At 36.0% G+C, this 14,839-nt stretch overlaps 1 protein-coding gene across 1 annotated transcript; it reads left to right on the top strand.

Annotated features, from left to right (window-relative positions):
* Positions 1–1,488: 1,488 nt before the first annotated feature.
* LOC147076935 (uncharacterized) lies at positions 1,489–11,254 on the top strand. Its single transcript, XM_085940948.1, has 5 exons — positions 1,489–1,677; positions 3,497–3,637; positions 6,279–6,434; positions 9,823–9,978; positions 11,246–11,254. Exons 1-5 carry the CDS (start codon positions 1,543–1,545, stop codon positions 11,252–11,254), a joined length of 597 nt encoding a protein of 198 aa, XP_085797074.1. The 5' UTR covers positions 1,489–1,542.
* Positions 11,255–14,839: the final 3,585 nt, after the last annotated feature.

Genomic DNA, 14,839 nt, shown 5'->3' with positions numbered 1-14,839 from the left:
GCTCTAGCCTGGGGAGCCGGGCTCAGGAGGGGACCGGCGAGGCGAGATGACCAGATAAATGTGATAAACACACATAAATTTTTTTCTTGTATTGAAAAAAAAGTCGCCTGCGTCGCTATTTTCCTTCAGGCATATTATTATTCAAAGTATCAATACTCGACATCTCCATAAATTAAATGGATGTATTAAAATATATAATAAAACACTAATATACACATTAATTTTACCGCGTACACCATTTGGAAAAAGCTACGGTAGAGCATCACGTTGCCTTTATCCTTAGCGATAGGAAGGGGGGCTCGCCAAAGATCCTAGTCTGGGGGCCCCTTCACGATGTGGGGCCCATGATCAACACTGTAATAATAATTCTGGTTGTGATGTAGTAATTAATGGAATCTCCTACTGGAATAAATTAGAAGTAAGTCGTGTTTCCTGCCAAAGTATCGTCAGGCGTCAAAACAACACTAGCTAATAGTAATGGATGTTTCCCTGCTATATCCTGTTTCCTATTCGAATAAATTAAAACTTTGTCTCGTGTCTTGCCAAACTATCAAACATCTGGCGAATAGTAATCATGTTTACTGACACCTGAATTATTGTTATTTTACTATAGATATTAACCAAAATCAATTGTTTCGTAAATGTATCTAGGTAGGTATGCATGCATTTGTATATTTTTAAGATTCCTTATCAAAACAATTCATTACTCACACGTATTTTGTGATTGTTTTAGGTACATATTGTTCTTCCTATCATTTTAGTTATGAACTTAGAAATTAAATGAATAAACAAACTAGCATTTATAATAATCACTGCCAGAGCCGAGGTAACTAGTCAAATGATGTACCAATGTGGCGTCAGGCCGTGGACGATTGTTGTTGTTGATTTTACAGAAGCTTTGACTGCGACTCGCTGTCATTTCGCCTCTTCTCATCTAAAAGATTCGTCGACCAGGCCCTCACTTCAATCCTGTTAGCACTTTACAATTCTGCCAAGCTCTTCCATCCTACCCACCGCAAGGGCACCTTTCAATTCGTCGACATTCTCAAATATATATCCGCAATTCCCAGAGGGTCAAGTTGTTCTTTCCACGAGACTGAGTGATAATTTTTCCGATTTTACGAACAGGAACGGCGCTCCGGTCCATTTCGAGCCCTGGTTGAAGATTTAGAGGTAACTTGGCATCACGTCATTTAACGCAGTTTTACGTGATCATTACCTTATCATTAAAAATATATATATTATCACCTACCTACTTATTACTTTTGGCTGTCTTCATAAAATTAATGAGGAAGAATCTGTTCACAACTATTTATATTTTTTTTTTATAATTAAAAGGCTGTTTTGATTCATCAATGATTTATTATTCTGTTTGAGGTAGGTAGGAGTGGTGTCGATATCATATCGGAATAAAAGTAACGATCCAAGTATTGGTGAAAAAGTATTGACAAATCTAGACAGCCCTAGTAAGTCTTAAACGTCACGGATGAGAGCAATTATACCTAGGCCATTGATAATATATTTTTGATTTAAACACGTAAAATGGATGTCAAACGTGAATCAGATGAAGGCAGATCTGTGGCAGAACCGCGGCATTGGTTTGAGGTACCCTTGGAGTCTCCAAATAGTCCAGACGTTAAGAAAGCGAATCCCGACAATGAAAGATGCATATTTGAGGTTAGTTTTACTGAACTGGTAATAGATTAAAAAAAAGCCCATCTAATGGCTGTTACTTAAATTTACGAATGTTTGGGTGAAAAAAAAACAGCTCCACTATTTATAATGGGTTAAAATCATTTTACATTGCTGAAGTATGCCTACTTCATCGCATCTATTCGATACACAAGCTGCTATCGAGGGTAGTTTATCATATTTATCTAGGTATTGAGTCTTATAATTAATTGTTAGAATAAATAAACCTTCAAAACTGTATCTCGCTCTAAAAGTTAACACAGCTAAGAGAGGTGTTGTTAAAACATAACACTTTTTGACAGTTCAGACGGTTGACATAATGGAAACTTGTAGGTAGGTACGTAGTATGCAGTTTGACGAATCACACTTCACAGGGAAACGTTGTATAGGAAATACATGGCCGTTTAGACCGTCCAACCTCTTTGGGTCGTATAGTAAATAGGTTCTGACTTAATTCATGTCTAAATAAAACACGGCTCTTGTCGGTTTACACTTTCCAGGAAGCCAGCAGCAAACAAATTTTGAAAATAGCCGATATATTAGGTTATAAATTGTTACGTTTTCATTCTTGAATTTTGCTAAAATCAGCCATGACAATTGAATTTAATAGGTACCTTCATATTGAATCTAATAAAATTGGAAACCGTATAGTATACTGTCACCTCTTTCCGATAGTAAGCTCACGGCGAACTGTGTCACGGTGAAATATTGTATGTATCTACTCTACCTAACCTAACCCAATTAACCGCCTCAATAGGTACTTACATAAATATGATAAAATACCCTCGATAGGAATCTTGTGTATAGAATAGATGCGCACAAGTTTTTTACAGTCTAGATCTACCAATCAGTCAATTTAAATTAAATGTAAATACATATGCAGCCATCTTGTACTTCTTAAAAGTATTTTTTATTACTGGGTACAATGGCCATTTCGAATACGAAATATGTTTGATTTGTGCCAGTGCTAAGGCAGTCTTCGCACGAAACATATTACATATATGTCCCTAAATTATAATTTTCTATGAATATTCTGACCGGGTTAATAATAAGTGTGTATAATAGCCGTCTCTCACATCTAAACTCGCTCGTCTGCCGCACAGCCATAAATCAAACCTTATAGGAACGTCGATCCGATGTCGCATTAGAAGACCGCGCACATCTACTTAGCGACAATCGCATGTAACCTATTGAAACGTATATATTATATTTGGATGCGGCGACCGGCGAGCAAGTATAGGAATGACCAATTCGTAGTTGTTCGTATGCATTCTGTCGTCTTCGACTCGCAGTCCGAGAGGCGTGCGATCTGTTGATAGCAGCACTAGAATTTTTTTTTTCAAACTAAAAAGACGCATTCGTCCAATCAACGTATGTTTGTGAATAACGATGACGTCACATTGACGTATTCAACACGTTGGAGACGAGACGAGTTTTGATGTGCGAGCCGGCCAACGGTCACAGTGAAACCGGCAAACCAGCAATCCTTAGCATTGCTTTGGGGTGACTTATTATAAAGGGCGACGAATTAAGGAACGATTATAGGTACTTTTGAGAAATACTTATATATTGTTTTTATTTTTAGAATCCTCCAGTCAGCGAGATATTTATCAAATCTGAGAATATTTTTCAACTTGTTGAAGAATTCTTTGAAGATTCGAAGCGCGAGATCATTAATGAAAACCCCCAACCTGGAAGTTCTTGCTCCAAGTTCATTATGAATTAATAACCTTTCTGAAGATTTAAGCTCATATTAACTTGATCATTGTATTCGTTATCTGATAATAAAATATTTTTTTTTCAGAACCTTCCAGTCGAGTCGTATATCAAATCTGAAGTACCTGAAATCAAAGAAGAGGATTTTAATGACTCAACGTATCAGTTCAGCAATGAAAATCCCCAACCTGGAAGTTCATACACAGTATATAATGGACCAATCGATCAAGTAAGTGTTTTTTTTTACCACACTAATTTTTGCGGAAATAGTTTATTATTTGAATTTCTTCTATCGCACACTCAAATTTTGCTACAAACGATGGCAGCACCGCCGAGTGGTGTGCAAATGCATAATATCTGTACCTCAGAGGCAGACGGATGCAAGTGCCAAATACCCAATTGTTCAGGAGAGCCAAAAAACAATTTTTATTTTAAACGAATGTTCATAACTTCTAAGAAAATATACATATAATGATCATTATTTTTTTTATTCTAATTCAATTAAAGTACTTCTGGAATATGTAAGAATGAAATAAATATAATACAATTTTATATCTAAAAAAATAAAATAAAAAACGTAGTGTGGATTTGTATCCTTCTGCCTCTAAAGATATATTGTTAAATGTGGATTTTTATCTTATTTACCTAGCCAAAATAAAACAAATTATAAGTTAAAAAAAATTATAGGTATAAATATAACAAAGCAAAACACAAAACACGATGTATTCATCATCATCACCAGCCTGAATCTATTCACTGCTGGATGAAGGCCTCGCTAATCTCCAAGTTGATTCCACTTCTCTCGTCCCTGTGCGTTGCGTTGCCAAGTTTTTTCGCAGAACTTTATCATTTCATCGATCCAGCGGCCTCTAGATCTACCTTGCGGATGTTTTGTACCTCTTGGATACCACTGGATGAATAAATTTGTCCAACGATTGTTCTTTCTTCGACTTATGCGTCCAGCCCATTTCCATTTGATGTTTTTAGCAAACTGTATCCCATCATTAATCCTTGTCTGTTCCCTTATCCACTCATTCTTCTTTTTGTCCGTTTGCGTTATGCCCAGCATGCACCTTTCCATTCCACGTTGTGCTACTCTAAGTTTCCGGATTTCTCTTTTACTTAGGGTCCATGTTTCACACGCATGTGATTACGGGAAGTACACACTGGTTGAACACTTTGTACTTTAGGCACAGTGGTAGGTCATTTTTGAAGAAATTATTCAGGTGGTCAAAAGCACTCCAGCCAAGCTTTACTCTGCGAACAATTTCATCAAATATACATCCATCTATAGACACTTGTTGTGCCAGATAGATGTAGTTTTTCACCTGTTCGAGCTGAATGCCATTGATGAGGATCTCTTTTTGGCCCGCAAAGCAGTTGAACATGACTTTCTTCTTTGACACATTTATTTTCAAGCTTACTTTGTTGCTTACTTCAGCGAGTTCCTGCATTCTGCTTTGGGGGTCTTGTGAGTCTTGCAAACCACTATTTATTGTCATCGGGAAAGCGCAGATGACTCACGTATTCTCCATTTATGGGGGCCCGCGTCATTCCTGTCAAGTTCTCTAAATAAGTCTTCAAGTGTAGCTGTAAATAGTTTAGGTGAGATTGTATCACCTTGTCGGACTCCTTTGCTGATAGAAAATGCGCGATGGTTTATGGAGATGTTGTTGCGCTACTGTATATATTATTGAAAATATTTATATAGCGCCCGGGGATTCCTTGATTTCTGAGTGCATCGAGTATTGAAAATTTCTTAATAGAATCGAACCCTTTCTCATAGTCTATAAGACCCATGGATAGCGGCAGCTTATATTCCTGTTACCGCTCTGATTTCTCTGATGACTTTGATATGGTCCATAGTGCTGTATCCTCCTCAAAAGCTCGTTCTCCTGGCTGGTTCTGGTCTAATACATATTGCAGACAGTTTGAGAGAATTTTATCTTAGTGGATTATTGGATTTGCATCCTTCTGCCTCTAAGGTAGGTATGGCACTTGCATTTTTATTCTATGCATATCTTGGACTAGGACTACCATCTCTCTGCCTCTAATAAATAAAGCCTTTAGCATGACGAATCCTAAAAAAAAATCATTTTCCCCAAAAATGGAGTTGCATCCGTCTGCCTCTGAGGTACAGATATTATCTATGGAACGTATGGTCTATCTATGATTTTATTTTCAGTTGGTGACTTATGTCTAGTGTGCTTACTGCATGTATAAAGTGTGTCTTAACCTGCCTATGTCTTGATTATTACTGTTGTGTATTTGGTGCAAGATGTGCCTATGTCATTCCTATTTTCCTCATTTCCCAGTATTTTCAAAAAAAAAAAAAAACTGTGATTATTCGCCTTGAGCTTGTCAATTTATATTTTTTTTAACCAGATGTGTATTAAAAAAGTTGATAATATTAATTGTTGACGAGAAATAAACAGTCTCTTGTAATGAACAATAATTGACGAGTTTACCTTTGGTGAGTGTACACGGCGCCTGAAGATGCCGAAAGGCGAAACCCGGGTCGCAAAAAACGACATTAATGGAATACTACAGATCTTGAATCCGTTAGAATTTAAATTCAAATTCCATCAAGCACCTTCACTCGATAGTATTAATATAATAATTGATATATATGACACAGGCACTTCCTACATTATGCCTCAGATATTATCACTGATTTTGATAAATATAGCAATTCATACGAAAGAAAAGCTGAGTCTAATCAGTTTAGAGGCCAAAACGATGGCAACACTGCTGAGTGGTTTGCAAAATGTATCATGTATATTATGATTTTATTGCCAGTTGGCGACATTGTCATTGTTTTCGCTTTGTAATGCATGGGAATAAAAATTAATCATTTCCGTGTTAAATAGGTACGTAAAATGGATGTCAAAGCCGAACCAGATGTAAGCGAATCAGACGCGGAAGGGGAGAATAGATGCAATGTAGCCGGAGAGCGCCCAAACAGTCCGGACACCAGCATTTATATGAAACAAGAGATTCCCGACACTGATAATCTCGTATTTCAGGTTAGTTTTGTCCAATACCTACTTATATCTATGATAGGATTCAAACAAAAGTTGCTCTACTGTAGGCGTGTCCAATGGTTGCGGAATCGATTTTAGTCGACCTCGCCATATGCCCGTAAAATTGTGTCTTGAAAATCTAACAACCTTATTTTAATTATTAAAATATAATTTTAACGGCCCACATGCTCAGCGTACGTCAAAATGGAGCTTTTATGCTATTTTCGAAGCATGATCCTGGACATTCCTTAAACGTTGTAGATAATCTATTTACATAATTTTGAAGCCTTATTATCGAAACTGTATTTTTCTTTGAAAACCTTTATCGAGCTATTTCTCATATATTATGTTAATTTTCCCCTGAAATTCAAGATTTAAACTATTCAAATTAAAAGGCGTCCATCATCACTGTCTGGAATCTAATTTTTACTTACTTTTGTACCACTGTAATCGCTGGTTAAGGACATTCTGATTGATCTGTAGGCAATTTTGGTTTAAGACTTAAAACCACATTCCTTGATACTTTAAAGCATTTTATGAGCATATTTGCAACGGAAAAAACATTAAAAACCCCGTGAGAGCGGTCCACGAACAAAAATACTCTTCGTGCATGTAAGAAACGTCTTATTCTTACCTTCCTCATACGCGGCTTTCTCTTCTGGTTGTCAATCGTTTCTCAGCTGAATTCGGTCGAAAAATATAGGGGGACTTTCTGATCGTATGTCTCACGTTTTCGAGGGCAAATAATGTCATCTCCGAAGGGCGGGGAGGGTAGCAGGGGTGTAGGTACAATTATTGTGAGTACAGGCTGTAATCGTATGGGTGCAAAGTTTTGTCACCAAGAAGCAAAATAAGTCGCTTCCGCCGCCAAATGCGGACAACCAACTAGTCTCTCTACCTACGGTCTGGGGTTACATCTCCTTTCACTCAGCGTTGGCGGCTTCTTTACCTGCATGTTCGGTGTTTCACGGCATCTCTCAGAATTTTGTTTGAGCTAAAGATTTTTTTTGCTGGGCGATATTATTATTTTAAGCTATACATTGAATCAAACATCAAATAATACATAATCTTAATTCTATTTACATGTTATTTTTTTATTATTATTAACTTGAACTAAAATTTATTGCATGTTTTGAATTTAGTTTACTTCAATAGTTAATAATTAAGGATGTTACATTTGACGCGAATTGCTGAAGGCTGATAATTCAAAATTCCTTTAATTCTATTAATCATCGCGCTAGCCCAAAAATTTGGTATGTTTCGAAATCATGTTAGGTATAGAGTTATTCCTATTTTGAATTTTGATACGCCCTCTAAAATCAGACGAAATGTAAAAATCTTTGTGCTTTAGTTGCAAGTTCTATAATCAGGTGACCTTAATTTTTTCTAGCAAAGGTACATGCATGTATAATATATAGACACATAATCCATTGTTAACTCTAAATACCTAATTTATTGACTTACCTACTTTTGGCAGGAACACACGATATATGTCTCTCTTGCTTTAAGTTTTAAAACAAATCCTAAGATACTTACTGGTTACAGCTTGCTTTTATGCTGATTGGCTTTAGAATTGAATTATCTATTACCTATAATGATTTGAGGCTCGAATTTAATTTTATATATTATAACAATGATAGATAGATTTTAGTAAGCTTGCTTCTAAAATTAATTTGTATGGAAAAGTTCCTGAAAATTGAATACATAGAAGACTACGGACAATAATTCTACTCAACTTTTGATGACACACGTTGTAAAAGAGTGACTATAAAATTGGTTTTTTGCTATAAATTGCTGTCTTGTAGTCAACTATGTTGATATTTTCATGAGTCAGTTCAATAATGAATCTGGCATGTGTGGTGGACTTTTTACTGTCCCAATTAGGCGACGTTGATTACGATTAGTTCGTTGCTTTGGTTTTTGTTCCTTGAGATTTGGCCTTGATAAACCGGTGCGCCAAATATACAGTTCTGCCTTTAATAATTGTGTAGGTATTTGCGAGAGTTTATTATATTAAATGTAAATTATTTTTTTGTCAAAATTTCTTCACGAGCCATTTTGTGTGTGAGAGGGAAAACGAATCAAGTGTGTCTGAAAAATTATGTGATATTATGATCACATAAATAAATGATTTCCGCATGTATACCCTTTTGGGCGGACAAGCAAATGTATATGCTTCCTGCGGATATTTGGTGAACATTACTATTTATTTTAGATTCGTCATTATAAGTGGTTTTAAAAAGTAGGATCGTTAAACTGGATAATGCGAGTAGATGGATCAAATGATATAAATCCTGAGACTTTAAATACACTAATGGACGATCAGAACTTGCTTGAAATACGAAAACTCATGACATCCCTACCCAAAAAATCGTCTTATGAAACGCGTATTTTACATCATGGAACAATGGTAGGCATAGGTACAATATAGTCACAAGTAGGGAATCCAATCCCGAGCCAAAACCTTGATCCCGGGATTTCGGAATTACAATTTGACGATCTCGGGATCCCGGAATATGCCTTTTTTTTCAATAGTTAATATAGAAAATTTATATACACAAATAACATAGATAACATAGATAACATCGGTCAAAAATAATCTAGTATGATTTATACTCTTAAAAACATTTATTTTTAATATTGTGCAAGTTCAATCTTGGTGTACTTACCAGACCCAGGAATCGATCCTGGATCCCACGGCGTTATAGTCCAAGTAGCTGACATCCATTTCACGTAAAAAACAAAATCCGTCAATACAAACCTCTAGGCTGTTAGGCTAGGCCCATATGATACTATTAGGATCGGACATGGTCGAAAGAAAAAATAAGTTCAATCTTGGAAAGAAGTAGGTTTAATGGAGTGAATAATATTTTTATATAAATAATAATGTAAAATTAAAACAGTTATATTTATTTATGAAAAAAAAACATAATGTATTTATATGTTATTAAAAGTATTTTTTCTGTTATATTTTCATTTTTGTTTTATTTTTCATAAAAATTGATAAAAATAATCAATCACGAAAGTTTCGAGATTATGTTTACCAATCCCGGGATTTATAGGTATCGAAAAAAGTTCGGGATCCCAAAATTCCGGGATTCGGGATCCTGGGATTCAAATCCCTAGTCACAAAATACCCAATCTGCAATGCGACTTTTTAGGTATTTGCACTTGAGTGTCCAACTCTCTTCCGCAAATGTCGAATTACATGTTCCTTAGCACGCTGTGGGTGGGTATACTCGCGACTTTCACCATTTCTATTTGCCGATATTCTATTATCAAAGTTTCCTAGTGTAACGTTTGGTCTCAAATCTTCAAATGGTGTTATTTTATAATTATTATAATATCGACGCACTAACTGATTACTCTTTGTAAATGGTTGTTTTTTCAGTTTGTCCCCGAAAACTCAGTAACGACCAGCATTGCGAGTCTCAAATCGTTGTCGGAGAATACTGATATCCAAGATCCGTGGGAAGACCTACAGATCGACGAACATGATATTAAGAAAGATGTCCTGGAATACAATGAAAGGTTTAGAGATATAAACGTAATCTGTCGCACTGCTAGAGGTGATATTTCTCAATCGAATGTAAAAATCCCTGAACTATTAGAGGCTGTTATAGAATTGGAAAAAAAATCGTTTTATAAAAAAAATTTCGTGTGTAGTATATGTTTTGATTTTATTCAATCGTTCGACCAAATGAAACTTCACAAATCATTACATGAAAACACATTAGCGAAAATGAGTAATTCCGAATCAAGGCTGTTTAAATGTGTTAAAAGTAATTACTCATGGAAACGATTTTGTCACATGACGAGTCAAGAAATGACCCATTCAGTTGAAAAAAAGTTTAAATGTGACAAGTGCAATTACTCATGTGCACAGTTATGTCACATGAAATCACACAAAATAAATCATTCCAGAGACAAATCATTAAAATGTGTGGCTTGCAATTATCTTTGTGCGAGGTCAATTAGCATGAAATTGCATATAATGACTCATTCTGGTGAAAAGCCATTCAAGTGTGAGGAGTGTAATTACTCATGTGCAAAGTCAGGTAGCATGAAATTGCATAAAATGACTCATTCTGGTGAAAAACCATTCAAGTGTGAGGAATGCTGTTACTCATGTACAACGTCAGGTAGCATGAAATTGCATAAAATAACTCATTCTGGTGAAAAGCCATTCAAGTGTGAGGAATGCAATTACTCATGTGCAATGTCAGGTAGCATGAAATTGCATAAAATGACTCATTCTGGTGAAAAGCCATTCAAGTGTGAGGAATGCAATTACTCATGTGTAACGTCAGGTAGCATAAAATTGCATAAAATGACACATTCTGGTGAAAAACCATTCAAGTGTGAGGAATGCAAATACTCATGTGCAACGTCAGGTGGCATGAAATTGCATAAAATGACTCATTCTGGTGAAAAGCCATTCAAGTGTGAGCAATGCAATTTCTCAAGTGCGAGGTCAAATTGCATGAAATTGCATAAAATGACTCATTCTGGTGAAAAGCCTTTCAAGTGTGAGGAATGCAACTACTCATGTGCAATCTCACGTAACATGAAATTACATAAATTGACTCATTCTGGCGAAAAGCCATTCAAGTGTGAGGAATGCAATTACTCATGTACAACGTCAGGTAGCATGAAATTGCATAAAATGACTCATTCTGGTGAAAAACCATTCAAGTGTGAGGAATGCAGTTACTCATGTACAACGTCAGGTAGCATGAAATTGCATAAAATTACTCATTCTGGTGAAAAGCCATTCAAGTGTGAGGAATGCAATTACTCATGTGCAATTTCAGGTGGATTGAAATTGCATAAAATGACTCATTCTGGTGAAAAGCCATTCAAGTGTGAAGAATGCAATTACTCATGTGCAACGTCACGTTCCATGAAATTGCATAAAATGACTCATTCTGGTGAAAAGCCACTCAAGTGTGAGGAATGCAATTACTCGTGTGCGAGGTTAGATAGCATGAAATTGCATAAATTTACTCATTCTGGTGAAAAGCCATTCAAATGTGAGGAATGCGACTACTCATGTGTACACAAAGGTAACATGAAGGCACATCAAAGGAAACATTCTAGTGGTAAAAAGCCATTCAAACGTTAACTATGTAATTACGCATTTGTATCGTCAGGTTGCATGAACTTGCATAAAATGACTCATTCTCGTGAAAAGCCATTCAAGTGTGAGGAATGCAATTACTCATGTGCAATTTCAGGTGATTGAAATTGCATAAAATGACTCATTCTGGTGAAAAGCCATTCAAGTGTGAAGAATGCAATTACTCATGTGCAACGTCACGTTCCATGAAATTGCATAAAATGACTCATTCTGGTGAAAAGCCACTCAAGTGTGAGGAATGCAATTACTCGTGTGCGAGGTTAGATAGCATGAAATTGCATAAATTTACTCATTCTGGTGAAAAGCCATTCAAATGTGAGGAATGCGACTACTTATATGTACACAAAGGTAACATGAAGGCACATCAAAGGAAACATTCTAGTGAAAAGCCATTCAAACGTTAACTATGTAATTACGCATTTGTATCGTCAGGTTGCATGAACTTGCATAAAATGACTCATTCTGGTGAAAAACCATTCAAGTGTGAGGAATGCAGTTACTCATGTACAACGTCAAGTAGCATGAAATTGCATAAAATTACTCATTCTGGTGAAAAGCCATTCAAGTGTGAGGAATGCAATTACTCATGTGCAATTTCAGGTGGATTGAAATTGCATAAAATGACTCATTCTGGTGAAAAGCCATTCAAGTGTGAAGAATGCAATTACTCATGTGCAACGTCACGTTCCATGAAATTGCATAAATTTACTCATTCTGGTGAAAAGCCATTCAAATGTGAGGAATGCGACTACTCATGTGTACACAAAGGTTACATGAAGGCACATCAAAGGAAACATTCTAGTGAAAAGCCATTCAAACGTTAACTATGTAATTACGCATTTGTATCGTCAGGTTGCATGAACTTGCATAAAATGACTCATTCTGGTGAAAAGCCATTAAAGTGTGAGGAATGCAATTACTCATGTGTACAGGGAGGTAAGATGAAGGTTCATAAAATTACTCATTCTGGTGAAATGGCATCAAGAGTGATATTATATCGATGGCTCAGTTCCATAGTGGGACAACTAAGAATTGGTAGTTTCGAGTAATGGCTGATCAAAGTTTTGACTCACCTAAACTGACTTGTAGAAAAGTGACGGTTTATTATTTGTATTATCTTTTTAGTGAAATATGTTATGAATAGTATGTAGTTTTAGGGCTCAAGTTGTTTATGCTAATTATCATAATGATTTTAATAGTTTTGAGCAATAATCGGACATAACCCTCTATGGAGCTGACAATTCTGCATGAATACTGACAATAATTAGACTTATCACTATGGAACTGACAACTTTACAATATTGAGTTAACATAATGTTCTTTATTGGCGTCATCTCAAAACATCAGTCACTGATAACAGTATATCCACATATTGGGTAACCACCAGTGGCGAAGGGTGGAGGTAGTCTGTTAAGATTGGACAAAAATAGTTCACAATAAACTCCGTCAATTATAGGTATTTGTTTTCATTGAACGTCTACAGTTATTATTTACAGATAATGTTGGTAAGTTTTTAAAAATCAATTAAGCTTGCAGTCGATGAAATCCATCCATCATGGCCCCCACAAAGAGGGACTGACAGGGCTCTAGCCTGGGGGCCCGAGCTCAGGAAGGGCCCGGCGTTGCGAGTCGAACAGACACGTGATCTAAATACATTCAAAACTCAAAATTCAAAAACAAATTCTCAATAGTAAAAAAAAAAGTCGCCTGTGGCGCTATTTTTCTTCAATAATGTTATTATTTAAAATAATGTGGTTGTACGATATAAATTTTATTGCGTATCGATACTCGCCAACTCCATAATTCAAATGGATGTACTTATTAAAATATGCAAAAAAACACTAAATATACACATTAATTTTACCGCGAACACCATTTGGAAAAGGCTATTGTATCACACTGCCTTTATCTTTAGCGATAGGTAGGGGGCCGCCAAAGATCCTAGCCTGGGGACCCGCTTCAGGGTGTGGGGGCCATGCCATCCATTCCAGTGTCCATTTCTTTACATATTGTATATAGTTTGCCAGTTTTCTTGGCTAATCGTATTAATGGGGCTACAGAAATGTATGTATAGGTCTCTTAGACATCTTTTTTTCTCTCGCTCTATTAACGCATGCATGGCATCATCACCTTAATTTTGGGTATGACCCACAACCAAAAATTTGTGGCAGATTTCTTCAATAAAATCTATTGAATTGACTGCGTACCTACATTAATAGGGAAGCAACGAATTATTTTTTTTGTTGACCCGCACAATTATCCGAATATAATACATTATTTTGTGATGGGTTTACTTGTAAAAAAGCTAACAAGCAGCTACCTATTTCGTTTGAACCCCTTTTTCCTAAGCCCTCATGTCATAAGTAACAGTGGCCTTGGTTCTTTGTTATGTCATAGGTATATAGTAAAATTATATGTATTTAACCCGTGTTCATTAGAGAAGCTACTAATGTTTCCGGAGGGCACTGCTAGAGCAGCTTGCAGATCGAAGCAAGCAACTTTGACCAAACTCGAAGCAACGTCATTTTCTTTGATATGCTTTTGTAGGTACCTAATTGCTCCTCTTTTCTAATTTTTTCTTCCGGGCTTGAATTTTTTAAAATTTGACAAGTTGTGATACATTGGTCCTTTTTCGGGACAAAAATCCAAATTTAACACCGCGGTGTTAAAAATTGTATCCTACATTACTTACAGGCATATCTTTCTCCGTACAAAATTCTTGGTATAGCCTGTACATTGTAGCAATGTTCAGGCTTCTATCGAGATACATTTTTTCACTATAAGCTCTACAATAATGGGAAGATATTACTGGAAATGATTTGATGTGATTTCGGATTTTTTCCTTTATTTCATCATCAATTCTCACTCCACCTTTCCCATTCCTTCCCTTTAAATCTGAATGCAACACTCCATGGTTGTGTTTTTATGTGCAATTTCAATCATTGTCTTGCATTTATTATGCTCAAAGTATTCATATAAAAAAAATGCACGATTTTATTTGGATCCCATTTATTTCAAAACAGTACGCCTTGTTAACTGTACGTGTACTACCAGGAGTTTACATTCTGTACTTTGGAATAACTGGCGTGATATACCTTAATAAATAAACTCACGTCGTCGATCATCGTCTCCGATCCACCAAAAACTTTGGTGGATTTGTTCCCTTTGATTGAATTCAATTTTATCATAACATGTTAATCTGCACTTCTCAGCACACGGTGATCCTACTTTCATAATGATAGAACGCCATTTTGAGTTGTCCCTTTAT

Source organism: Rhyacophila brunnea, unplaced genomic scaffold (assembly GCF_057557595.1).
Source record: "Rhyacophila brunnea isolate RB1 unplaced genomic scaffold, BYU_Rbru_1.0 scaffold_13, whole genome shotgun sequence".
Classification (NCBI taxonomy): Eukaryota; Metazoa; Arthropoda; class Insecta; order Trichoptera; family Rhyacophilidae; genus Rhyacophila; species Rhyacophila brunnea.
The sequence above is the reverse complement of the archived record's forward strand: the minus strand, read 5'-3'. Positions and strand labels throughout refer to the sequence as shown.